We start from the raw sequence: 27836 nt of genomic DNA on the forward strand, positions 1-27836 counted from the left end.
ATGAGGTATTGTTGTCCCTGTACCATATGTATCACTGTAAACTGTGAAACACTAAGTTGTCAATGTCCCTGCATCAATATCACCACAACAAATTCCTGCATATTTACTGTGAATCAGTGATTCTGATTCTGAGTCTCTCTGATGCATTTCACAATCAAATGCAAGAGAAATAAGCCTCAAGCCTCAAGCCTCCCACGTGATTTAAAACCTCACAAACCTAATGCCTTCTGATGAGTGTTTCAGCTGCGACAACCCGGGTTTTGACCGGCCTGTGACTGAAAGCTCACAGGTTTGATTCCTGCAGAAGCCAATATGGTCGTCAACAGCCATGTATCCTGTTAAATTGTCCTTAAGGAAGATACTGAGCTACGTATATGACTGAATGTAAATGCAAGAGAAATACTACAAGCCTCCAATCACTGTCCCACCTTACTTCAAGTTACCTCACAACTTAATCCCCTCAGACTAAAGAAGCAGGCCAGGTATTAGACAAACAGCAGAGAAGGTGGAATCCACTGTTGGTTTGTGCATTGATAGGCAAACCAGCCTCTGTTTGCTCAGATGGCAGACTGGAACGTGGGGTTTTTGGAAGCTCACTGAGCAACAGGTCAAAGGTCAGCGGTTGCGCAAACAGGAAGGCCCCCGGAGCTCGGTCGCGGTTTCCCCGACCCGCTCCTGGCAGAAGCACCTGTGCCTGCCTCCTCGTTGTGTCTCCATAATGGCCGTTTCACTGCTCACGTACCGACATCCTGCTCCATTTACATGCACAATGAGAGAGGGAAACCGCGCTGGCCGCAGCCGGCTCAAGGCTCTGTGTTTACGCCTAACTGCTACTATTTTCCATGCAAATGAAGCCGCCTTAGTTCCTGTCAGCCTTTTTTTTTTTTTTTAAAGATGTTTACCACAAATATTCACTACGACTAGAACGGCCTGACCTCTTTACCTGTATGTGGCGTCCGTCGGCAGTGCCCAGGTAGGCCACGGTGCGGCCGCGGACCGATGTGACGGTGATGGAGGTGACCAAGGTGTCGGTCAGCTCCTTGTGCCAGTACTCCAGCCGCTGGACGAACTGGGTCACCTCCAGGCGGTACTCGCCCTCCTTCCCCTCGCGGGTTCCCTCGTGCAGGCCGCAGTCGTCTGACGAACTCTGCGGAGGAATCACAGGCGTCAGTGTGAGAAAATTCAGCATATTCTTTAACACAATACGGCAATAATACCCGACAGAGTGTTCCTTGCTGTGGTTCACTGCAAAAAAAAAAAAACGCCCATCTTAAGTCATTTAGTCTGATATTCAGCGTTCACATCTTTTTCTTATCAAGAGAAAAATGATGCCAATGAGGTGAGATCATTCCAGGAATTTTCTAGAAGTGAGAGTCAATATCTTCAAGTCAGAATAAGGCAGATCACTGCACTACTATCAAGAAAATGACGCTTTATTCTACAAAATTCATGAAACAAGTTGATTTGCATCGGAAACAAGTGAAATTATCGAACCCTATCAGCAGATTTTTTCACTTATTTTAAGAAAATGACAATTTTAGGACTCAAGACTGAGACTTTTGACTTAATGACTTGTTAAGATGGAGATTTTCTGCAGTGTTATGGTTATCATGGTGATGTGACGAGACACAAGGCCGACTGCCAGCATCACCAAAGTGCCTATATTCACGATGAAGAACGCCCTCAAGACATTTACAGGTTTCGTCAAAGTAGTGAACTTGCGTAAGAATAAAAAAAACAGGAGAAAGCAGGAGAGATTGCTGATTACCACCAGCATTAGATAAGGCACAGCGAGCCATATTTTCTGGGAATTATCAGCGAGATTGGAACACTTTGTCCAAACAGATTGCTTTTGCTGAAACCACACGTTATATAATATCATGTTGGACTATCTTCTTTCATATCTGGCCCAATGGGGGAGGGTTAAGAGCCAAACCTCCTAAGCCCCCTTTAGCTACTCTTTCATCAGGCCCTGCTCGTAATGGAGGGCTCAGTAGCTGTGGTCTGATCGTACCTCTAGGGCAAACACACACACTCTGCTCAAATAGAGAGGTTCACGGACGGCAGGAATTCATGGGAAACAGTGAGGAGCGTTCAACATTTGCGCTAGTGTGCATTCCATAAATACTCCCTTCCTTTTTTCCTCTTTTTCACTCTCCAACTGGGCAACCCCTCTCTTTCTCCATCTCTCTCTCTCTCTCCACCCTCCTTTTCCTCTACTTTCATCTCAGAAATCTGTGGACCTGCCTTCGCTTTCTCACCCCCTTTGGTTGTTCAGACTGTTGTGTCTGGACCCTCTGGAGCATACAGTGAAGCCATAGACTGTGGCCAAAGCTGGATCCAGGCCCCCCTCTATCAGTAAACCCCCCCCCCCCCCCCCACGCCCCCTCTCCCTCTCTGTCCAGCCCGGCTCTCTCTCTCTCTCTCTGCTCTGGCTCTTTGTGTTTTAGTCACGGCCTCCTGTCCCAGCCTCAGGTTTCATTAATTATTGATGGCGGCGGGCCTCTTGTGGCTCTTGGGGTCCTTGACCTGGTCGCTTGACCGGGCCAGAGCTTTCTGTTGTTGTCTCAGCTTCTATGGCTGATGACCTCTTCACTGGAGTCACAAGGAGGGGGGGGGGGGCATTACAGGTTTCAGCGATGATGACGACCGGTGAAACTCACACTTGCCATGCCATGGACTTGCTCTTCCCTGCCGCTGTTCCCACCTGGACGCTTTTTGTCTCTCTGTTTTCTCCTGTCATTATTGTTGCCCATGACTCTGCCAATGTTTTGCCCGGCACCTATTGCACGCTAAGCCGTCCCGGGGGGGATCCCTATTTGCCTCAGCCCGCCCAAGGTTTCCTACTAAGGTTTTTCTTGGGAGTTTTTCCTTGTGTGCATTTAGGGTCTAAGGCTGGGGTGCCGGGTAGGTTAGGCTATGTAGAATAGGAAGATTGTTTGTCTCGCTAAATCTGCTCTTGCCTACCTTGTGTTTTTCGCTATGTTTGTCCTACATAATTTTGTTCACCATTGATTGTGTTTAGTTAGATCTAGCTAGACACATTCTCTGTAAAGTCCTCTGAGACATGCCTGTGATAAAGGGCTATATAAATAAACTTGACTTGACATGTAGTGGACGCTCATATCCAAAGTGCCTCACAATGCTATGAGTGGATATAACTTTAGCATGGCTGGCCCAAATGGGAATCAAACCCCTAACGCTGGCAGTGTTAGTGCCTTGCTCTACATGACATCTGCTGTGACTAATTAATGTGACCTGCTGGGCTATTGGTGAACTTCCCTTGTTGCATTAAAGGAAGTTTTTATGAAACCACTTACAGAACCACGCTCCCCCTTCTACCTAAAGTACTGACTGGGTCATAAGGCCACATTTGTGGTTAGTGTGAAACATGCTGCATCATTTGTTTAGAGCAAGCTCTTTGAAGATGAGGAGAACAATAGAGGAGTAATAAATCAGGCGAGGGGCTTTTTTCTTGGTGTCGTTGCGGAGTCGAGACGAACAGGACCGCACAAAGAGGAAAGCCCGCGGGGGGGAGAGAGAGAGAGAGAGAGAGAGAGACCTGGCTAGTTGACAAACACGAGTGCGACTTCAAAGCTGAACATTAGATTGCAGCAACAAACCTTGGTTAGATGAAATGGCTCCAAGGCCAGCGACTGCAGATAGAGAAACAATGGTTAAGGCAAATGGGAAGGGAAACGTGGAGAAAATTGAGAGCTGGCAAAGAAGTCGAAACTTTTAATGCCAGATGCACAGCTGTGATGTACCGCAGCCAGCTGATCTGCCCTGAACTTATCTGGGGTTGAATGGAGAGGAGCAGCAGTGCAAACCGGATGAGGGATGACAGCTTGTGTCTGAATTCGATTTGGAATTGGATGAAGATACGAATACGTACGATAAGGGAGAGGAAGAGATAGGATTTGAGAAAGTGAGGGTGGGAGGGTGCATCTTCTCTTCATTTGACGTGATGGACAGGCTGCCTATGTGTGTGTGAGTGTGTGTGCGTGTGTGTGTATGTCTACGTCTATGATATCTACTTTTAGGCAGAAACTCAGGCTAAAATATGATCCATCATAACTCCTTCTGTCTGCACTTTGAGGAAAGGAGAGCTAACACCAAGCACATATGAGAAACATGGGAATCTGCCAAAAGTCTGGGCCCTTCTCAAAACTACAGCAGATAGAGACGTCATCACCCCGGGATACTGCAGAGATTATGCCACGCGGCTCAGAAAACAGGCTCCGGGGCTGATTATTTTCATAGCAAACAAACAGGACTTTGGGGGGGTGTTTGTCGAAGCGGAGCGGGCCGACGGGAGGGAGGAGCGCAAAGGTCTTGGAGGCATTCCTCTGCCTCTGAGAAGGTATTCCTGAGGATCAAGGGAACGAAATTGGACAGTGGAAGGAGTGTTTTGACAAGCCTCGTTTGAAGCTTCGCCGCTATTATGCTTGGCTTTTCCTTGGCACGGAGACAGACAGCTTCACGGGACGTCCCACTGACACTGCCACGGAGGCAAGCAGTTTCCTAAGGACAGGGTGTCAGACTCTCTTCTTCTATGTCAACTTGAAATCATTCTTGTAATCGATGTATCTTTACTGTATAATCAAGGATATTGTCTATAGAAAAGATATTGTGTTATAAAGGAGACACTTCTCATGGAGCTGTCCATTATTTTGTACGCTATATCGTCTTTGTAAATAGATGTACAGAACCTGATAAGGACTCACAAGGCGTGGGTTGCATATATCAGTGATTCTCAACCTTTTTCATATCGAGAACCCCTAATTTAGTCCACATTAGGGCCAAGGACCCCCATTTGATTATATTTTTTCTCTTGGACCCAAATCTGAGAATATTTTTAATGTTAGATATGATTTTGTCCAGAATTCCTTGACTATCTGTATTGTAGGTAGAGAGATAACAGTGAATCTATGACCAAAACAGTCATTCTTTTACATTCTCTAATTGTTTACTTCTTGTAAATGAAATAATGTTGAAGTTTAACAATTCATCAGGACTGGATTTGCAGGGCAACGCTGGAATGAGGACCCCCTGGAACCCCCTCATGGACCACTGGTGGTCCCCGGACCCCACGTTGAGAACCACTGGTATATATCATATGACTACGTTATCCTATCATGTGACTGTCTTTTACCTATATAAGAGGTTCTGATATTGGAACTGGTAAGACACTGATGAAGATGTAAATGTTTGTCTACTAGTATTTGCACCTTTTGCACATTTTTGGCTTAATAAATGCCTGGAAAAGACTTTTTCGGCCTCCAATCCTTAGTCTTTTTTGATTTTAAGTAGTGTGCGGATTCCTTGCCTTTTCTTATGAAGTCTCTATTAATAATATAATAATTGAAACCTATGCACCTGCTGCTAATCACACTAAAGGACTAATCATGGGCGCAACAGTTCCCTGAATACTTACTTAATTCAGGGATGCACCTTTAATTCCATTTGAAGTTTTTTGTCATATTTAATGCAAATTATTAACATTTCTCTTCTCTTTTTTGAGGACTTTGAGGACAGGCAAGTGTTCCCGATGTTCTACATCTTTCGGGGCGTTTTTATGAATGTGTTTTTCTGCAGTAAAACAGGCACCGTGGGGCAGATAGGCGAGATATTGTACACCTTTTGCCCCACACTTAACCAGCAGCCATTGTCCCCAACACAACGGCGTGGCGATAGGGTTTCGCCGCAGCGCTTCGGTGTTGTGGAGCCGCGAGCCCCGTGGCGCTGCTCTGCAGAGTCAAGAGGGGGGTGAAAGGTGATCCGCGTGGCCTAATGTCGCTTTCATACTCTCGCTGTGACCCCCGGGCCCTGCCTGAATACACGCTCTAATGCCTGAATTATAAACTGGGGACTGGGTTACCGGCAGGAGAAGATTTAGACGCAAACACTCTCGCTGCTGTACAAAAATACACTGAGAGTTGTTGATGCGCGGAGGGAAAAAGACACTCTCGCTAATGTACAAAAATACACAGAGCGTAGCGGAGGTTCAGCCCGAGTTAGCGGGCTCATGCACACATGCACAGACCCAGAGTGAGTCTCACTGCTGGCCGCTCAGCTGGCCCTCTCACTAGAATAACAGACCTTTGACCCGCTGATCGCCTGCGCAACTGTGCGCTCTACACAGCGGAGAGGTTGGGTTGTCATCGGGGTGTGTGGAAATGCATGTTTTACAGAAAGTGAAATGCAGAGGAATGTGGAGTGCACATATGGCTGTGTGTGTGTGTGTGTGTGTGTGTGTGTGTGTGTGTGTGTGTGTGGGAGGAGGGTGGGGTGGGGGGGTTATATTGTTGTGGTAATGTCAGGACACGCATTATTCCACCTGGACTCAGGCTGCACGTTACTCTGCAACCTGACCCTCAGTAGCTGTAATGACTGTGGTGTGTGTGTGTGTGTGTGTATGTGTGTGTATGTGTGTGAATGTGTGTGTATAGCTGCATGGTATCACACACAGTCATAAGGCCAGGCAGCGTGTGTGTGTGTGTGTGTGTGTGTGTGTGTGTGTGTGTTGTGGGGGACTGTCAGGGTGTTAGGGACAGTTAAGGGAATTAGAGAAGCTGACAATAAGGCGAGGTTAGACCCTGGCGCTCCGGGTGCAGCTGGCCTCGCCCTGCGGGTGGCCCCCCGGATGCCAGGCAGGACTGCAGCTTTGTTTATAATGGGGCCCTGAGGTGGGCATGGCCCCAGGCAGACAACGGCCTCGCACATAAACAGGTCCGCACGAACCCAGGGAGAATAATATTAAGAGTTTATGCTAAAATAAGAGCTCTTCTACTTGAAAAAAGTGACAAGTACAGCTACAAAATGATTGGTAGCATAAAAATTGAACCGAGTTATGGTACTTTTTTAAAAGGATAGCATGTAATAATATTAGATTTGAACCTTTTAGCCATTTAACTTTTCCAAAATGGATACTGTTCTGGAAATGAAGTCTTCATAGTCACCTCAATGTTTCCCTTGCGCTCGTTGTGAGTGTCTCGGTTCAGTGAAGGAGAAAAGTGGAGGTTTCTAAAAGCCCCGGGGGCCTTCACTTAAAATTCCACTCTGTAAGTTTTGCAGTCTGGCGGCACCTGTGGCCATGAGTGGTAACTGTTCAATGGTTTAATTCAGTGGTTCTCAACGTGGGATACGGGGACCACCAGCGGTCCTTGAGGGGGTTCCAGGGGGTCACCAGTAAACTGATGAATTGTTAAATTTAAGTTAACACAATTAGGGAATGTAGAAGAATGACTGTTTTGATCATAGTTTCTCTGTTATCTCTCTACCTACAATACAGATAGTCATGGAATTCTGGACAAAATCATATCTAACAATAAAAATAGTCTCAGATTTGGGTTTGAGAGACAGAATCTCATTAAATGGGGGTCCGTGGCCCTAATGTGGACTAAATTAGGGGTCCTCGATATGAAAAAGGTTGAGAATCACTGGTTTAATTTTTTGACACAGGTCATCATGATACATCCCTCAGCATCACTTTGAATCAACAACTGTCAACAACAGAAACAGTCAGAGAAACTAAGGAAATGTCTTCAAGCCATCTAACATTGTGCCATTTTTTCATTTGTGTAGCAAACATTTATGGCAATATAACGATAAAGTGGTCACAAACTGCACCTACAACAATCCAAGATGGCCCGCAAATGGCGGCGTAATTCTGTTCCTTGTTTTCCTAAGATGTAAAACCAACCAATTTTCTCAGTTCAACCCAAAAACACTGCTTATATTCAAAATAAGGTAAAGCGTTATATAGTTGACCTTTAAGACTCTCCCTCCCTCCCTCCCCTCCTTCCTCCAGCTTCTCTTGTATTGAAATTTGCCTTGTCACCCACCCATTCTCCTTATCCCCCTTCAATTCTTCTCTCCCCTAACCACCTTCCTCTCTTTTTTTCCTCTTTCCTTCACACCCCTACACACACCACCCCCTCACACACACACACACACACACACACACACACACACACACATACACACATATACAGGACTACGTGGTTCATTTGAGCAGTTAAAGCAATCTGTCATCGGCTGTCCGTGGCTCTCTTGAGTTCTCCCACAGAGGAACAATGCAGCTTCCAGCCTCTCAGCGCCACTAAATCACCTTAACTGTATGAAACCTGGCCGGGTGAACGATGAGCCCGCTTCAAATAAGAGACTAAAATATCATCTTTGAGAACGCAGCCAGGGATGATTTCTCATCGTTACTTGACACGCCGACTTCTTTTCTTGCATGTATCAACATATTTTTTTTCGTCTTGTTTTGGGAGGTCGGGGATTTATGCGATTCAAAACAAGGGGAAGCACGACGGACTGCTGAGCCCCGGTGATTTTGGGGCCAAAAGACATTATTTCTGCCGCGTCTGAGAGAGTCTGCTTTGATTCCACTTCTCCTAAACGCTAACAGCACATTCTTCAGATGAGGTTTCCAGCGTTGCCCTGCGAATCCAGGTTTGGGTCAGACTGACACAGTAGCTAAAGTTACAGTATGCAGATCAAAGGGACATAGAGAGGTCAGCCCCTTAACACATTCTTACACTCACAGATACAGAGGGGTGAGGCATGAAGCTGGAATACTTTTCATGTGGAAAAGTTTTTTTTTAATTCGTCCATAATGCCAATTTCCTAGGTATTTTACATGAAATACGGGCCGCTTCCCATTGATGGTCGATATCAGGTTACATCTACCCAACTCTGACTTATCCTAGGTGTTTCATATAAGCTCCTGACATATGAGATACATTACACCGTATAAACCCAGGCCTGCGATGCTTGGTTTGCAGTTTCCACATAACACATTCAGCAAAAGGCCCCTAACTGAATTTATACCTTTTCTCACTGACTTTTATTTCTTTATTATGCACGAATCTGGAGTCACGGGAATATCTGTGACGTCTGCTGTCAGGATGCTGTGGCACTGACTCTCATTCTTCTTATTAGTGGCTGCTTATAATGTCAGTGATCCAGGATTTTAACCTTATTCTGCTGCTGCACTCATTATAAGTTGCTCCGGATAAGAGCATCAGCTGCATGCCTAAAATGTAAATTACATTAGGAGTAAACTAAATAAGTGATGACAAACGGCATATCACACTTTTGCTTTTCCAGTCTGCTTACTACCCACTCACTACATCAGTGAACCTTTTTTATATCAAGGACCCTAATTTAGTCCACATTAGAGCCACAGAATTTGATGAGATTCTGTCTCTTGAACCCAAATTTGAGAATATTTTTATTGTTAGATATGATTTTGTCTAGAATTCCATGTCTATCTGTATTGTAGGTAGAGAGATAACAGAGAAATTATGATCAAAATAATCATTCTTCTACATTCACTGTCTTGTAAATAAATTAATACTGACGTTTAGCAATTCATTCATGCTGGGGACCCCCTGGAATCCCTTCAAGGACCCCTGGTGCTCCCCGGACCCCACGTTGAGAACCACTGCACTACATTATTTTAGAGCAAGAGCGTTTTCCAGAAGCGAGATCCATCTCCGCTCTGACAGCTGAGCGGAGAGATCAGCCGTATTTACTGTGGCAGCCGCCAGTCCTACATGTGCATTTAATTAAAGGAACACATGAACGTAAATGGAGGATAATTTAGTGTCGGGGCTGCTATGCGGAGTTAGTGCCCATCGTTTACTCGCATGACTTTATTAGCATTAGCTCTGCCCTCTCCTATTGATTACCACAGTCAGAGGGGGGCTTCAAAAGGAGCAGCTGTTCTGCCATGCACCACTGTATAACAGCTTCACTGCAAACGTCAAAGTTAATTGGCGCGTTATGCAGAGAAGGCAGACATTACATTTGACGCGGGAATATGCACAATCGCAGAAGACCGTGAAGTCTTAAAAAGATCTAAACCGACATGTTTCAAAGTTATTCTGCCAAATGTGTTTTTTTTTTTTTTCCAGAATTCCTGCTTCCTAGTAGTCTGGAATAATCAATCCCATCCACCGGTGCAGACACTTGGCAGAATCCTCACAGTGAAGAATCCACTGTGAGGCCCCGAAAACGGCTCCTCAGGCCATCTCTCGCTACCATTTAGAGCACAGCGCGCTCACGACTCTGAGCGTCTCTCCCTCTCTCTCTCTCTCTCTCTCTCTCTCTCTCTCTCTGGTTCTCATTTCTTTGGGGATCTGAGAGGCGATCGGTATCAGGGAGACGGACTGAACTGCAGAGGCTTCGCTCACACATATGAGACGAAGCAGGGGAAACAGCAGTGCGGCCCAACAGCAGCCGTTGAAGAGCGGCCAGATAACCTGGGGTTGTAAACAGCACCGCGGCCTGTTGTCTCAGCAGCGAGGCGGCTTATCAGTGGCAGGGTCAACATAAGGGCCGAACACGCGGGGCCTCCTCATCTCGGCTCTGTCCTAGATGAGATGAGATCACTGGCAGGCGTTGGCGCTGGCACAGGCGGCGTGTTCGTACTCATACCAGAGCAGAAAACATTCTTCACAGAGAGAACACGCTTTTATTGCTCGGCCGCATACTCTTTCATATTTGTCTCTTTCACCAAGTGTCACAAGAAAGCAAATGTAATAACGCAACAGCTATGCATGGAAACAGACCCGGCCAGAAATACTCAAGGAAATATAAACAGTCCAAAACCTCATCAAAAATGCTCTGAATACAGACTTGGCTTTTTATAAAAAAAAACCTTTTAAAAAGTCACTATAAACTATTTCAATACACTTCGTGACAGCTTGCAGGTGGCAGCCATTTGTGTGTTTTAGAGTCTGCGTCCCGGTGCCAGCTGAAAGCTGCATGATGCTGCGGGTAAAAAATAAAAAAATAAAAAAATAAAAAAGTCACAACAAAAGACAAATCAGCACTGCTTCTGTCCTCAGAGAGCTGGGCGGCAGTGCAACAATGCATCACTGTGCTACTTTTTCACACTTGTAAAACTCCTGGAAGTTGGCATCTCTCTTCACAGCACACCCCCCCTCCCTTCCCCTCCCGACACACACACACACACACACACACACACACACACATATCAGAGATCTTCAGGGATCGTGTCTGAATACTATGTGATTTAGCTGCATCTGTTTGCGCTCTCTCACTGAGCCTCAGGGCCTGGAGCCAGAAATTGTAACGCGCAGGACTGGAGAAACTCCGTGTTCTGTGTGAGTTCATGATGAAGGCTTGGGTCCGTGTTTTTTTCCTTATGCAGAGTGCAGGCTGGAGGCTGCGCAGTGCAAACCTGCAGTAACACTGGTTTCATGAACCGAATGGAAACGGGGAGTGAGTTTGCATTCTTCCAAAATGACGAAACTTTGCTCAGGTTTGTAAACATGACAAAGACTAATTCTGTCTTCCTATAAAAACTAAAAATAGCCGCCGGTTGTTTTGGTTGTTTTCTTTCCTTTGTCTTCATCCCTAACCCAAAACGCTCAAAACCATCTTGGCAGAGTCCATCTGAAGGCCAAATAAGGCTTTTGACCGTAAACTATACACACCGTTCAGTTCCGAGAAAAACAGCTCAGCCCTCTCAGGTGTGAGCTTGCCTCTCTTTCAGCTGCAATATGATTCAAGCCAGGATCACCGATGGGGGGGCAGGATAAGATCAAAGCCCGCAGAGACAATATCTACGGTGTCCTGGGGATTGACTAGATAGCCTCCCTGTTTGTGGCGCATTGTTTGGGAGCAGGCCGGGTGATAAAAGCCATACGATGTGTATGGACAGAGAGCTGGGGAGGGGGTTTCTTCTCTATTCCCCCTCCATTACTTGAGTACACATTCAGGCACAATCCTCTGCCTCCATTGTGTGGGGATTACTGGCTGAATGGAGTTGGGGGGGTTTAGGCCTCATCTGAGTGTCTTGGTGTCCACTTCCATTTGGTCAAATAATGTTGGCTGCCAGAGAAGGTGATCAGCGTATTCAGGAAGCCTGTTGAGAGGGTTCTTAGAGAGCAACACATCACTGGAAACTTCCAAATGTTAGGCATCTAGCTGACCAGAGTCTCTCTGGTGTGTGTGTGTGCTATCGTGCCTTTTATTAATGCACAGTCTCATGTAGCTGACACTGTGTGTGTGTATGTACATGACTAGGTAATTAGCTGTACATGTATCTACAGGCTGCGCTGGCCCAGGGCTTCGGTGCATGGTGGTCTGTGATTGTCTGGATCCATCCTGGCTCTGTCTGTCTGGCTGAGGGCAAACTGAGCAGAGCAGCAGTCCCAAAACATCTGCACTGTGCATGCCTCATATAGTCTGCATTGATAAAAGTAGTAAAAAATCTGGAGAAGAAGTCAGCGCGGACGGTTTGCCTTCCCTAATGGACATTAAGCTGCAGCCGGCTCCTGTGGCCGCGGGCCGACCGGCCGGCTGCTGGGGCCATTTGCTGCTCCAGCGAACTTTGTGATTATGACCGTTTCAAAGGACCAGACTCAGACTTCAGTGACAAAGCTTGAAGGATATAGAGCCGAGGAAATGAGAGAGCGATCCGGGGTCGAGGTGAGGCCGCCGCTCAGGACGGCAGCTAGAGAAAAGGAGATTGCTTTTGGTCCTTCATTTAGAGTGCGGGGGCTGATAGATAAGCATCCACACGCCTCATTTCAGTGGAGAGCAGGATATCACCATGTGGCGAAATAGAGGAGTAGGAGGCATGCTGCTGATTAAGAAATAGCTCTGGGGCCCTGACTCATAAGCTCCGCGGAGCAAAGCTCCTCCATATTTGACACTAAACAAGTGTATCATGAGTGGCCTCCGGCGCTGTTGGCAAGTGTCTCCGTGGCAGAAAGGAAAGCATTTAAGAAATCCAATCAGAGACGAGGCGGTGAACAGCCAAGGTATTTGAGGAGAGTGTATCTCATTTGTAAGAGTGTGTCAGAGAAGGAAGTTGACATGCGTCTGCCCAATGATCATCAATGCAATTTGTGTTACTGGCAGGACAGGAAACTTTTTCATCCATCAGTCACAGTGAATGCTGGATTCCAAAACTGACCAGCCATGTTCACTATTTTGCAGCCAGCTAGACTTTAAGAATAGAAAAGAACCTACAAATGATCGTTTGTTATCTTCCAAAGTACTGACAAGAGTCGATAAACTTATCAGCTGTGGCCTAAATTCACCAGTATTTGGCTGATGGTGGCTGGTGGTAATTTCCCACCCAGGTTATTGGAAGACAGCTTGCAAGCAGTGACGGTTTGCATATTTACTACTCTGACTTTATCTAGGGAGCAAAGATAAGATGTGCATACAAACCCCATGCATAAGGACTTACACGCACTTCCAGCTTTTTCAGTACGAGAAACTGAACTCCTTCACTAATGATTAACTCAGTGAATGCAAAAATAAACACTGACATTTCGTGAATGTGAAATCATGTAGAAAATCGCCAGGAAATGCCTGCAGACATGAACGGGACAAAAGCGACCTAATACTGCTGAGGTGGACAGTTGGTGTTTCTGTAGAAAGAATTCGTATGTGACAGTTTCATCAGTATCTTGCTAAAGAATTACGAAATCACGGCTGTTATTCTGTTAGCTGAACGTTAGTCAAAAATTGGTCAAGATTAATCATTCCAGTGTGGTAGATATCAGCCTGTGGTTTGGCATGGCCGGGCATTGCTTCATTGCTGAGGCTGTTTCAAAGATGAACTTTTCCATTAGAGTCTGAAGCTGGCTAAAGTTCTTGTTCTCGAGTCTTTTCTGATGTGGCAGGGAGGTGGAGGTGGGGTGCAGCTGGATGTGGGTGGTGACCCAGCCTCTCCTCACGCAGAGAGACCTGCCTGGACAGGGCCGCCTGGTGACACACCGCCCCACCTGGGGGGGGTAGTGGTGGGGCACACAGCTGCCGGGTCTCACCGAACACACACACACATTCAGATAGATGGCCAGGCGGGGTGTGCTGGAGCCAGTATGGGTGCTTCAAACGCCCCGTATTATCCAGTTTTCATGATTTTGTTGTCTGGCTCAGGATAAGTCTGGTGTTTTTTATTGGAGTTAAAACTTGATCTGAATTAGTTAAACTGAATGAATGTGAAGATCAAGTCGTCACAATACTGGATCCTGATTGGTCGACGGCAGCAGCTCCTCTAATTCAATTGAGGTAAACCTGTTGACTGGAGGCTTTCCAGTTCAAATGCTGCACACTGGCCTGATTGGACGGATTTCAGTCATTCTTTAGAGAGGGAAGCCAATCAGGACCGAGTCCAGCTGTAATGAGTTTACTGGATTTAGTCTGAAACTGCCAGGAAAATAGGATGGGTTTTTGAAAATGCAAGTAAAATTTTAACAATATCTTCATTTCTGTAAACATCTATGATCATATGTGTATATTTGAATTCCCATAACAGTGGGACCTTTAAGTTTGTCTAGGTTGGTTTTGTTGTTGTGAAAAGGCACTCTGGTTCACACAGTTAGTCATAAATACGCACAGGTTTGGTGTTGTTTGGATAGCAGGAGTAAACGGTTCTTATCGCAAGTGAGTGAGTACTATAAGTATAAGGAACTTCTTCAATATTTATTAAGAAGGAAATTAAGCTCCTAGGTGCTACAGAAACATCCGTAATTCGTCAACAGGTAATCATATATGTGTTTGCATTTAAAGATGATTTTGTGTTGAAGCTGCCCTGAGCCAATATTTTGTGGTGATGTTTCACTTTATATCTTTATATTTGACCATATTCATGCCAAAGAAATTACAAGGATTCAGTGTGTTTCCGCTCATAATTTTGTTCTTGTCAGGGTGGAAAAGCCTCTGAAACAACATTTACACCATTATGGGACACTAAAACTCTCCACTGAAATCCTGAAATAAACACTGCAATGAATAGATAAAATATGGTGGTGTGTGTGTGTGTGTGTGTGTGTGTGTACATGTACGTGTGTGTGTGTATTTGTGTGCATGTTTGTACAGCATGCATTTGTGAGATAGATGCGGGTTATCGGAACACAACAGATTTAATCTCACTAATCTCTTTCTCTCTCTCTTCCGCACACACACACACACACACACACACACATACATCCACACATATGCACTCCTCCTTATCAAAACGGAGGCTTATGAGGAGCGAAAAGGGAAGGACAGGACAGGGCAAGCACCTCCTTAGTATTTTCATTCTTCTGTTGATTTGCCTGCCTGCTGCGAACACTGCTGGGTTCTGCACCAGCTTAGCGATGGCATGAACAGGCTCGGGCATGCGGGACGCAAACCTGTGACATCCAACCTAAATCCAACCTAAACCTAAAACTACTAAAACCTACTGAACCACCAACTGCAGTGGTGCTTCTACACTTATTCTCATCATTTTTTTTTTAGGTTTATTGTATTATGTAGCGTGGTGTCTCATGGGGGAGGGGCTACTTATGTGGAATGACACAAACGTGAAATTTGACTGACTGACTGACTGACTCATTCATTCATTCATTCACTCTTTCATTCATTCATTCATTCATTCATCTTGTAAAATTCCCCTCATCATTCTCTCACTAACTTTTTCGACCAGTCACATTTGCTGGTCGATTCCAAAATGCACGAGCCAGAGTGTGATTTCATTTTTTTTTTGGAAAATAACTTCTAAATGATGGTTAGTCATCTGTACCCATGGCCAACAATGTAGATAATCCCTTGGAATATAGTAATATTGATTAAAAAAAAAAAAAAACCTCATATGGTAAATAAGCATATTATAAACAATCAACAATTTTCTGTCGCTAATTCACTCTTATAACCTTTATGAACACAATCACTGAGAAATTTGTAGAGATGAAATCTAGAAAAATTAATTTGTAGGTTTGGTGCTATATGGCAGATTTGGGGAAAAAAATGATGTTGCTCTGATATTCAGGCTCTTACATGACTTAATGTGATTTGGTAAATAAATGCAACAACAACGCTCTTGTTGTTGTTTTGACAAGCTCACTGGGAATTACCACTACACTACTTTCTGTATTTTTCCTCTAGTAGTTGAATGAATTTTAACTGTGATTGTTGTTCTTGCTCATGGTTGGGTATTAGATCACACCCATGTACATGCAAGCCAAGCTCCGCTCCTGGTCCCCTGCCAAAGCGGAGTAGAGAAATTACAGGAGCCACAGGTAAAGCCCTCCATGGCATAACGCTGGTTCCTGTTGAGGGAGAACTCAAGTGAACTAATACCAGCTTAGCGGGGGCATGAGCAGGCTCGGGCATGCGGGCCTCAGAGCGGGACAGCCACAGTAGAACCCACTGAATCAGCAGCAGGACGTATTTGTTCCATCTATTATCAGGGTGCTGTGGGTCCGACCCTTGCTTGTGGTTTCCTGTGGTGTTGAACTACACTGAATGTACAAAAATATCAGGGACACTTCCTCTTTTCTCTCTTTTCATGAAGTTCACTGATGAGGTGAATCCAGGTAAACGCCATTATCCCTTATTGATTTCTCTTATTAAATCTCGACCAATCACAGAGGAGGATGTGTAGATAAAGAGAAGCAGAGGAGTTGGAGAAGGACTTTTAAGCTTTGAGACAGTTGAGATGTGGATTGTGTTAAAATGGGCTACAGCTCAATATCCGGAAGAGGTCATTTTGTACATTCAGTATAGGAAGTGTAGATATTCTACAGTTGCACACTGTAAGTTGCTCAGCACAGGAGCATCAGCTGAATGCCTAAAATGTAAAGCGTAAGGTCTCATATTGATGCAGAATTCAAAAATAAACTAAATTACCCTGCTGGCTTGTTAGCTAGCCAACAAAGCCAAAAAACCAGCTGTTTGTTTAGGTTAACTGAGCTGAGGACAGACTGTCAGACCAAAGGGGCCAGACAAGACTTTCCTGTGTAACCCTGTAACAGAAATTTGGAAACAAATGCATCTCAACAGAGGATTCACTTTTGTTTATAACAGTGGTTCTCAACGTGGGGTCTGGGGACCACCAGGGGTCCATGAGGGGGTTCCAGGGGGTCCCCAGCAAATCGATGAATTGTTAAACTTCACTATTATTTAATTTACAAGAAGTTAACACAATTAGGGAATGCAGAAGAATGACTGTTTAGATCATAGTTTCTCTGTTATCTCTCTACCTACAATACAGATAGTCGTGGAATTCTGGACAAAATCATATGTGACAATAAAAATATTTTCAGATCTCATCAATTGGGGGTCGGTGGCTCTAATGTGGACTAAATTAGGGGTCGTTGATATGAAAAAGGTTGAGAATCACTGGTTTCTAACATTACACACTGACCTGCACACACACCGTAACAATGTTTTTCAGGTGTCTCTCTTTTTATAGCCTCATTGACCTCCATGGTGCCACCAGCTGTTGTTGTTGGAAGATTTGTGACACAATTGCAAAGTCTATATTGACTTTATAGATTATGATTACATACTGTAGCCTTCATTAACTGCCTGTTGTTGCAGAATTGTATGTGCATGCTCTGTATCTTGTCATTAAAGCTGCACAATGTCTTTATTGTCCAGGTGAGGACCGACAGTTAGGCCCTTCATGGTTTCAACCTCTGCTGCACACTCAAATCTTTTGTGCATTTCTGTCACTCACTGTTATTTCATGTAAATTTTCTTATGAGCAAATGAAATGTAATGTAATCTAATTTATTTACTGAACAACTGACTGGCAAAGCCCAGTATATCTCACATGCTGGGAAGGCACACAACTTCATCCTTATTCTATTTCATAATCAGAAATTATTACGGATTCTTTAACAGCGTAACATAAAATCAATGTGCTGCTGCGGCCGCCTGTTTGGTGTTTTTTTTCAAGCCGGCGTTTAAAGCTTGTTCATTAAAACAGGGGGGCTAATTAAAATGACTGTCGGTCAAAAGCGTCTCCCCTTTGGAATTATATTACACACGCTATAATCAATCAGGGCTCAGATTCAATTTAAAAGCAATCAGCATTTGGTGGGTTTTCGCGAATCAATGGTAATCCAATGATAATTTTGCCCTCAAATGTGGCCGTTCTTTATTTTTAGTCTCAGATGTTCCCCCACCCCCCCGCCGTAGACTTATGGGACAGGGTGCCGGGCGTGTTGGGGAGGCTCCAGACCCGTGCCATTCCTCTGCACACTGCATTACCCAGCAGAATGGCCTCACATGTCTTTTTAAACTAATATCGTCAAGCCAGCAGCACATTCTGCGGGTCAGATCAATAGTTTAAAGAGCCTTTTTTGACGTTTGTGTACAATTTCTACAGGCAACAGAGGTGGAGAGAGTGTTAAAATACTTTACTCAAGTAAAAGTTTTGTGAATCCAATTAAACTTTTACTCAAGTCAGTAAGTGTAGACCTACAAAACTTTTGAACTGTTGAATGGCAGTGGACTTGTAGCCTATCTCCTTTTTATCGTTTATTTTGTAATTGTGTTTCTTATTCATTACTTTATTCACTCACTTTCACTTATTAGTTGTAATTGTAAGGACCATTTGTTTTGTCTGGGCTTTCATGCGGCTCGGCACACACTTTTATCTGTTTGCATCTGTTTTCCAGTTGTATCCATTTATCTCCTGTATTACCTTTTATTCCTATTTTTTGTTATTTTTTATTGATTTTTTATTATTCAACTGTTCTATTTATTTGATTGTGGTACTTCTGCATCATTGTCATCTTTGGGTTTTATTGTATGTAAAGCACTTTGTAAACATTGCTTTTAGAAAAGTGCTATACAAATAAAGTTATAATTATTATTACATGCTTACAAAATCACTGCTATAAAAGTAAAAGAGACTCAAATACTTAGGTGCTTTTGAATAAAAGTGGTGAAGATTTAGCGTATGCTCCAAAATTGCACCACCCAAAATAAGTGTATTACTCATTCTGGTGTGGTCCTTGTAAATTGATTGCTGGGTCATTATCAGCCCAACGGTTTGATGATGGTTCTCCTTTTGCTCAAATCAACAAAGCTTGCACAATAACTAAAGTAGATGCAACAAGTTACTTTCCACGTCCGATGGTGAGTAATGGTAACTATTTGAGTATTGAGAGCGTCCTCAAGACAGAAATAGGCCTGCAGAAGCGAAAAGAAAGCAGATTTGCTCCATCGCACAGACAGACGCAGAGAGAGCCACTCATCATTACATCATTTATCATATCTCGCTGCCTAAACTGGACTTAAGAGGCACGTCTGAGCTGACAACCAGCACTTAAAACTTCAAACATGCTCTTGCACAGAGCTTTCAACCTCATCCAAATTCCTACTGGGAGTTTTCCACCAGAAATATAGCGTTTGGTGGAGCAAACGACAAAAATAACTTCATGTGTGCTTGAGAATGCCTCTCTCCAGCATTTACAACTTTTATGGATTTACGGCCTTGCTTATCTTTCTCGTAATTCACGATAAGAGAGAGCCTACCTGCCATATGCCACTGAATATGAGTCGTAAATCTATTAGGCAGTGCTATGATTAGATCCTTCAACTCCAGGCTGAGCACTAGGATAAGGGATCAGACGGGCAGTTATTCAATGGTCTTTTGTCCCGCTGGCCGACGTTACGGCTTCTTGCTGCTTCCCCTGACATCCGAAGACAGGGGGATACACAACTAAGCCTCTGTGAATAATAAAAGCAAGTAATAAAAGAAAAATTTCAAAAACAGTTTCCCAGTTGCATTGAGATGAAAGCTCTTTCGGCTGCAGCAATTCAGCACTTGACACGCTGCGTCTGCACGTTTGGAGACTCACCACTGGGACGGAAATATTTTGAACCGGCAGATTTTTGTGTCATTTGTCTGTGCTCAGTCCTGGTGAGAAAAGAAAAATCAACATTCTAGTGTGTGTGTGTGTGTGAGAAAGGGGAATCACTGAATGAACACAGTACTGCAGGTAAAGTGACTACACGGCTGCAAAGGAGCGAAGTCGGCATACTTTAAAATCCCGCAGTTTGCAGACTTACTAAGACTAAGTTTTGCATGCAGACTGAGCGAAAGGATGATTCAACAGCGGCGATAATTACACAGCGCAGAGAGACGCTCCTGTACCTCCAGCAAAACTGAGGTCATGCTTTATGTCGACGGGGTAATCAAATGAGTCAAGGGGAAAGAATGTCTGATAATGGAATAGTGCGCTCTCGCTTGTTGCGAGTGATCAAAACAACAGCTTTGATGCCTCCAGTCACTGTCAATGGGTAGAGCGGGGTTAGAGGTTCCACTCCCTGTGTAGCTCAATGGGAGGAGCAAGGCCCTAATGGGTCTATCAGATAGGATAGTGATTCTCAACCTTTTTCATATCAAGGACCCCTAATTTAGTACAAATTAAGGCCACGGACCCCAATTTGTTGAGATTTTGTCTCTCAAACCCAAATCTGAAAATATTTTTATTGTTAGATATGATTTTGTCCAGAATTCCATGACTGTCTGTATTGTAGATAGAGAGATAACAGAGACACTATGATCAAAACAGTCATTCTTCTACATTCTCTAGTTGTGTTAACTTCTTGTAAATGAAATGATGGTGAAGTTTAACAATTCCTCAATTTGCTGGGGACCCCCTGGAACCTCCTCACGGACCACTGGTGGTCCCCGGACCCCACATTGAGAACCACTGAGATAGGAGATGATTTGCTCGGGCACTCAGCACTTGGTACAGAACAACTTTTAACAAGATGGGGAAGCCGAAATACTACACCTGAACAACAAATCGAAAATAAATCTAAATCGCAATATGAACTTCTGCAATTTCCAAATCGCAGAGGCTGCAATTAATTGTTTAAGAGAGAGAGGGAGGGGCGTCCAAAATGGATTTCTGTTGTTTTGGTGTTTTAGAGCTGCAGGTGATCTGCAGGTGAGCTTTGGTCCATGAATCAAGTACAAATTTCATCATACTCAAACTCAGTAAATCCTGCACACTAATATCTATTTATTTATTTATTTTTCTTTAACAAAATCACTTTTCTTCAAACAAAATTAAAGTTCTAAAAAAATGTAAGGCAAGAAAAATTTGATTTTTTGTAGTAGTGTGAAAAATAGGCGTTCAGTGTTTTCAAGAAGCGGGGAGAAGAGCCATTCCTACCTTGTCATCTTGCTAGATGTAGAATATGTCCAGGCAAATGAAAATATAACATGTAATGGTCATGGATCGCTAATCTCCACTGCATTTTTAAACACGCCTTGGTATGCCCACTTGGTTAGAAACATGTTTCCACAAGCTTTTCTACCAGGGTCTCTGTACGACTTCAGACTTGTGTTGCACGCACGGTGCAAAAGTTCAACTTGGTACCCGCGCTTTGTTCGCCGCAGCAAAAATCCATTCATGCGTGGTGCAAATCATTGGAAATACTGGAGTTTTAGAGTGCAGGGGTGGAGTTATCGCGTCCATGTGAAAGCAGCCTGACACTGCCAGGGTTTGGGGCTCCATTCAGTGTTTCCTCTAAGCTGCGTGCATCTGTGCAAGTTAGTTTGGTGACTCTACGTCTCATAATTAATCCAGAGGCATCAGTTCACTAAACCCTATGGCAAAGTCCCTGCATCTAATAATATTTCCCACCAAAACCTGCTTCCAAACCTGCTTATATGGATTTCCGGGGAAAAATTGGACCGATGACTGAGAAAATACTGCAATGTAGTCGATGTGCTTAAATTCTAAAAGTGATGCCACACAATTATCCGCTTAGAAACATCGGTTCCTTTATTTACTAACATAATAAAAATGGTATCACCAAGCATCTAGTGTGGATTCGGTCCAATCTTGTAAAAGTCAGTCATGATGCAAAATACTGGCTGTAATTTTCAGCCTAAAAGTCACATAAACAGCAAATTTTCATAGGGATCTAATTGAATTTTCAGTGACAAATATTTGGAGTTGACTGTGTTGATTGGAGAGTTGTTTGTCCACTCATAGAGCTGATATGGCTCTGGGTAGTTGTTCAAAACTATAAAAAAAAATGTATTGACGATTTGTTGTGAACTACATGTTGTTTCAAATTTTCCGTCCTGTATACAGCAGCGAAACAGCCTCCAAGAATTACCAGTTTATCATAAGGGAGCGCTTCTGACTTTGCACTCTTCGTCTACCAATCATCAACCAAGACGAGAAGGGTCTACAGTGTTATGGATGAGACTTCCACTTTCCCACAGGTGGTAACAGGTGGGGGTCGAGGGGGGGGGGGTGGTGGCTTCACCAGCATGGCCGGCTGCCACAGCGGGATCATCTTCCGCCCAGCTGCCGATGTCCTGTTATCCCGGAGCCATTCATCACGGCTCGCTGAGAGGCAGATATGCGCTGCCCCCGAACCCCCCACCCAGCATTCCTCACTTTCCCCTGCCTGTCTGTGTATCTCCACTGCAGATAGCTGTCAGGACCGGGGCTGAGGTACCGGAAAGTTGCTGGTTTGAACCTGGCTCAAGACCATGATCACATCTTTCATCTCTCTGCTTTAAAATCACTACATACTGAACTTTTTAAAAAAAATGACGTCATCAATTCCATGTCATGAGAGCTTGCAGTCAAGAGAAACTCTTAAAGGAGTGTGTTTGCGGTGCGTTGCCAAACCATCAGTAGTAATAAATGTTCCCAGTGGGGAAGCACATGCAGTAACGTCAGAGTAATGTTCAGATTACTTCATTTAATACAAAAAAGTTATAGCCGGCACAATAAGATACACACCCAATGTTTGTTTTTCTTACAGATGTCTACCCCAGGGGAGCACTGGGTGTTAGCACCTTAATCTGGCATTACTCTGCATGTGCTTCCCCATTGGGAGCCTATATATATCCAGAGGACCAAGGCCTGACTGTAAATATACAGTACTGGCTGACTCCAGAGGTAAGGTTAGGTAATGATGAAGTCAGAGAGCGGGCAGCGCTGTTACACATATTGACATCCTTTGTCAGGTGGTCGGCAGTTAAATTCATGTCATTATTGATCAGGTGATTTAACCCATTGATTGGGTCAATGTTGATGGATTGGAGGACAGAGACGAGGCAGTGAAGACCTGCGGAGTAACGACTGACTCACAGCATGAGGGGGAAACTGGCTTAACGTATACAGGAGGTAATCAAGCCAAGTCCATAAGGATAGCAGGGGATAAAAAACAGGTCTGAGATCGGGGGAATTTTGAAGCCAAATAGGAAAATGTCGGCAGGCGGCAATTCCTCTAACATCTGCTAGAGGCCCGCTCCAAAAAGACTCCAACTCCGGCCCAACTGCATGCAAGTCAATGGGACCACAACCAAGTCAATGAATTTTTTTCACAAGAGGTTATGGCCTCACACTTCTTCTAATGTGTGTCCTTATGGCGATTTTCAAAACAATTGTGTCGTTAACGGGATATAACAGATAAAACGGGGACGCCTGCCCAGTGATTGACAGGTGGCAGATTATTACGGACCAATAGCAGGAGGAGCTGCGGATCTGCAGATGACTCAAGCTCCACCCTCGGCCTCGCATTAGCTGCACTGGCTCCAAAAAAATGTAAACACATTCTCCAGGCTTCAAAACGGCCCTTCAGAAGCCAACGGGTGACATCAATCACTGCGTCCATCTTTTTATACAGTCTATGTATTAGACACACTGTAATCAGGAATTTGTCTCTTCACATATTCCTGTGAGGCAGACATTATAAGTACTTCACTAGAGGGGTCAGAGGTCAGGGAGCAGCCAGGAGCAGGTTGGGGTTCAGTGTCTTGCTCAAAGACAGAAAAAGACACACTGGCTGATCGAACCGGCCAACCTGTCTGCACCAGATAAAGAGCCCAGGCTTATAAATCGATAAGATAAAAACCAACCCAAGTCCACACACCAGATGACTGATAGAAACTTGTTTTTGCTGTCTAACAGACGGTGTAAAACCATGTCACACCTAAACCTCGACACTGTGTTTATTGAACTGTGTTGCTGTTCTGCAGAAACCGAAACCTTGTCCTTTTATGTCCCTTGACCTTATTCTATTGTTGCACTGACTCTGCCACTCTGGATAACAGTGTCGGCTAAATGCCTAACATGGAAAAAAGTAAATATTACATCATCAATTTTGGCATTCACTGCTGTGGTTGGTATCTGGCACTGCCCGCCATAAGTAGCCTAGAAAATATTTTATGACGCTGACGTGACACCAAGTCAAGCCATTGCAAATGCATTGTAAAATATAAAAAGTTGATTTTTGGACACAGAAAGTTTCTGCAGGCTGTAAGTAATCTCCTCAAACAGCGTTATCTTTGGCATGGAAATCAATAGTACAATGGTAGCCATTATAGAAATCTCTATCAAACATCTATTTGGCATCTGTCATGTAGTGGCAATGTGCCACTGCTGCCTGTTATCTCTCAAATGTAATAAGTTGTAATAAATTAGACATTATGTAATATTATAGTGTAGCGCAAAAGTCACGTCTCTCTAATTAATTCTTGACAAAAAAACTACTTGTGTTTCTGCCAGCTGACAAGACAGCAACTTTTTACATTTTTCAAAAACATCCTCTCAGAGGTGGAGCACCCGAGCAGCAGAGGTGCATCATGGTCCATCATATGCAATGCATGCAACAAACAGTGAGAGTTCTACAATGGCAAAACCCCATCCCCGCCCAGCTCTTACCACATTGTAGCAGGACTTCTTGTCCGACCCGGTGAAGTGGTACGGGTCGACCGTGCTGCACATCTGCATGTACTTCTGGAACAGGCTGTTGATGTTCTTCAGCGAGATGACGCAGACGGCCGAGTTCGCCGTGGGCTCCGGGGAGTTCGGCTTGCTCTGGGCGAAGGCGGCGAACAGCACGTCGTCGTCCTCGTCCACGTTCAGCTGCTTCTGCAGGACGGCGTTGTGGCCCACCTTGGCCACGTGGGCCGCCTGCAGCACGTTGAACACCTTCTGGTCGTTGGCGGAGCGGCGCCGTCTCTTGCTGGTGCTGATGCATTCGAGGGGCATCTCCACGTAGCGGCGGATCTCCAGGTCGGAGGAGCACATGCGGACGATGCGGGTGTGGTAGGCCTGGGAGTCCCTGCTCACCCGCTGCACGGTGAGGAAGTAGGTGAAGGGTCCGCTGTGGAACGAGTAAACGTAGCGCAGGTAGTAGTTCCCACGCAGCGACGGGATCAGATCGATGTACGAGCGGTTGGAGAAGAAGGTGAAGCCGTTTTGGCTCGTCTTCATCTTTCGGACAGAGATGGTGTGAGGCTCGGTGGCGCTCCTGGACATGTTTCCCAGGCCGGGGATCTCAGAGTTCCCGACAAAAAACTGGATGACGTTGCTCTCCACGTTGAGCACCTGGGTGCCTGCGGGGCTGGTGACAAGATTCGGGTCGCTGGGTTGAAACCTGTCCCTATAATCTGAGAAGCAGGAGACCTCTTCGTCGACGGTTTTCGGGCTGATGCCGTCATCCAGGACGTGACGGCGGCAAACGCCGTGGTCTGCCGAGCCGCAGCTGAACAACCCCTTGTCGTAAATGGTCTCCACCACCAAGGCTATGTTACGGTTGTCCACAATCTTGGAGCGGCCCGCCTTGTCCTGTTTCCGGCCACAGGTCTGGCTTCCAAACAGCGGCCCGGTGTGGTACTCGGACAGCTTGGTGAGGTTCGGGGACAGGGCGTAGATCCGGTTGACGGCCCCCACGTATATGATCCCGTTCAGCGTCACCATGTTCTGGATGGTGGAGTTGGCGGTGAAAGTAGGGAGGTCGTAGGTGACCGACAGGTTGAGTCTGGAGCTCTCAGGTGATTTATCACACAGGCTCCTCGCCACAGGGCACAGAGCCCAGAGCAGGACGACAACATGAACGGCGTCCAACGAGCAGAGATTCATCCTGTTCCAGAAATGAGACAGCGAGACATGAGAAATGAGCTGGTAAAACATTCCTGTTGGAACACAAAGACTAAAAACATTCATCATGAATATCTCTGAATAGACTGGCCTCGCTGGTTTGGGGTGTGAGTGTGTGGAAAAAGGAGCAATCTCCGCTGAATAGAGATCATAGGAGGGAAACAAGTGTCTCACAAGTGGAACTGTGTTGGGGTCTAATGCCAGGGTTTACTCACTACCACAGCAGCAAAGCAGGGCAGCAGTCATACTGATGTGACTCGAGGCATTATGGTGACACAAAGCTTCAATATCAATCTCCTCAGCGCTTCTACTTATGACTCCACTGACCCTGGACAAGCCAGCAGAGAGACTCATGAGGGCTGAGGCACTGCTGCCGACCGAGCAGCACTTCTGTGGCGCGCAGCGCGGCCACAGCGCAAAGCAAAGCGGTGAATCACCCAGAAGGCGATGCAACCACGGGCCTAAGTTTAGACAGCAAGCCCAAGGGACCATAGATAAACTCAATTAAAAAGAGAGAGGGGTGGGGGTGTCTCGGGGGGCTGCGTGTGGCCATCAGTGCAAAATGATAAATAGCCCCAGCACCTAAATGGCAATCCACTGGGAGATGCTTTTAGGAGAGAGAGAGAGAGAGAGAGAGAGAGAAAGAGAGAGAGAGAGAGAGAGAGAGAGCAATTTGCAAGATGTGGATTTGCATGATCCCTATCTAGCTGTGGTTTCAACACAATCTCCAAAACGAGCGGGTGTAAACAAACAAGAACAGCGCAATAACATCGTACGGAAGTTTTGATTTCATATTACAAAGTCTACAGCGACGCATGACTTCACCGAAATCCCCTCTGCGCGCATTCTGAACAATTGATTGATGAGTGATATGATCACCGTCATGAACTCATTTGTGGGAAAAGGCAGGCTCTTCTATTCCACAGTAATTCAAAAATTAGATTAAAAAACAGGTGCGTGCCGCCAAACCCCTATGAAAAGAACTATAGCAGTCCTATGATAAAACTTAAGAAATATTATAGTATTATAGTAATACTACAGGAGATAAAAAAAAACAAAAAACAAAACATAAAGTGCGATAAGGTCACTATAAATTCACTACGGACTACCAAAAGACACACTCTAAGTCCCCATAGGAATACTATAGTGATGCCATTGGAGATCTATAAAAAGCATACCAGGGAATAATCGACAGGGAATAACAGATGAGTGATAACTTGTTTTTGGTGTAAAATCATGAGTAATAGGGGGCACGAAAAGTCAGTTCCACACCATTATCGCGCACCTGCAGCAGACACAATGCATTTACAGCCTCGGTGCATGGTTGTTATTTCAAAGGACAAAAGGTTCTGGGAAACAGTGAAAAGGTTTTCAATTTGAGAGGAAAGTGACTCATGGCAAGTGGCCCCAGAAAACACAAAAAGGACGCTGGTGAAATGCTGTTATGAGTTTCAAGACAACATTTCAACACAGCCTGCGATATTCAGAGGAGGAGAGGAGGGGAGTTATAGAGTCAGGCAACATCTGCGTTTTTTACGCATCAAAATACAGCAACTGGTGCGACACAGGAGTTATTGTGTTCACTATTGAAGGAATACGGTGCAAAGTCAGCAAAGTGAGACAAAATTAGAAGACGAAAATCTCACCTGTTAGCGCGCAACAGTTTTGTAGGTTTCTTTGGTTCAAATCATATTCCGCCGGTCTCTCCAAAAGCGGGACTTCTTCACTTCTTCACTACTTCATCAAGTCCAAACTGATCGCTTTGGGATTTCTCTCTGCGCCTTTCTCTCAGTGAAAATCCCAGAATGACGCGTCGCTTTTTTCCCCAGGCTGGCTTTGCCTGATTTCCAATAGTTTCTCAGTGACTCGTTGCTCTCAGCAGAATGCGAACCTGTGCGGGTCACTCTGTCTGCATCCAGCACGCTGCTGCTCTCACATCTCAGCTCCGCTCTCATGGTGCGTAAAGCTCCGCCTCTCCAAATGGCACCGTGACGCGTCCAGGTGATGAGGCTCCTCAGTCTCTGGAGTTCAGGTGAGACCGAAAAACAGGTAGGAAAGAACTGTTGGAAAATTTGTTGACTATCATGTGGCAAACAACCACCGATATAAACAAAATCAATTATATTTACAGAG

At 44.9% G+C, this 27836-nt stretch overlaps 1 protein-coding gene across 1 annotated transcript; it reads right to left on the reverse strand.

The window, feature by feature from the left end:
- Positions 1 to 943: 943 nt before the first annotated feature.
- On the reverse strand, positions 944 to 27603 carry met (MET proto-oncogene, receptor tyrosine kinase; the record flags this gene model as incomplete). The annotated part of the gene is made up of 3 exons (XM_071530961.1): positions 27350 to 27603; positions 24483 to 25686; positions 944 to 1147 (listed from the first exon to the last, which is right to left on the reverse strand). Coding segments are annotated over exons 2-3 (1407 nt in total), but the record flags the coding sequence as incomplete, so codon positions are not given.
- Between the last annotated feature and the right edge of the window lie 233 nt (positions 27604 to 27836).

This window comes from Centroberyx affinis, unplaced genomic scaffold (assembly GCF_046629955.1).
Source record: "Centroberyx affinis isolate AG114_WGS23_722 - 3 ecotype Tasmania unplaced genomic scaffold, CSIRO-AGI_Caff_v1 ptg002013l_1, whole genome shotgun sequence".
Classification (NCBI taxonomy): Eukaryota; Metazoa; Chordata; class Actinopteri; order Beryciformes; family Berycidae; genus Centroberyx; species Centroberyx affinis.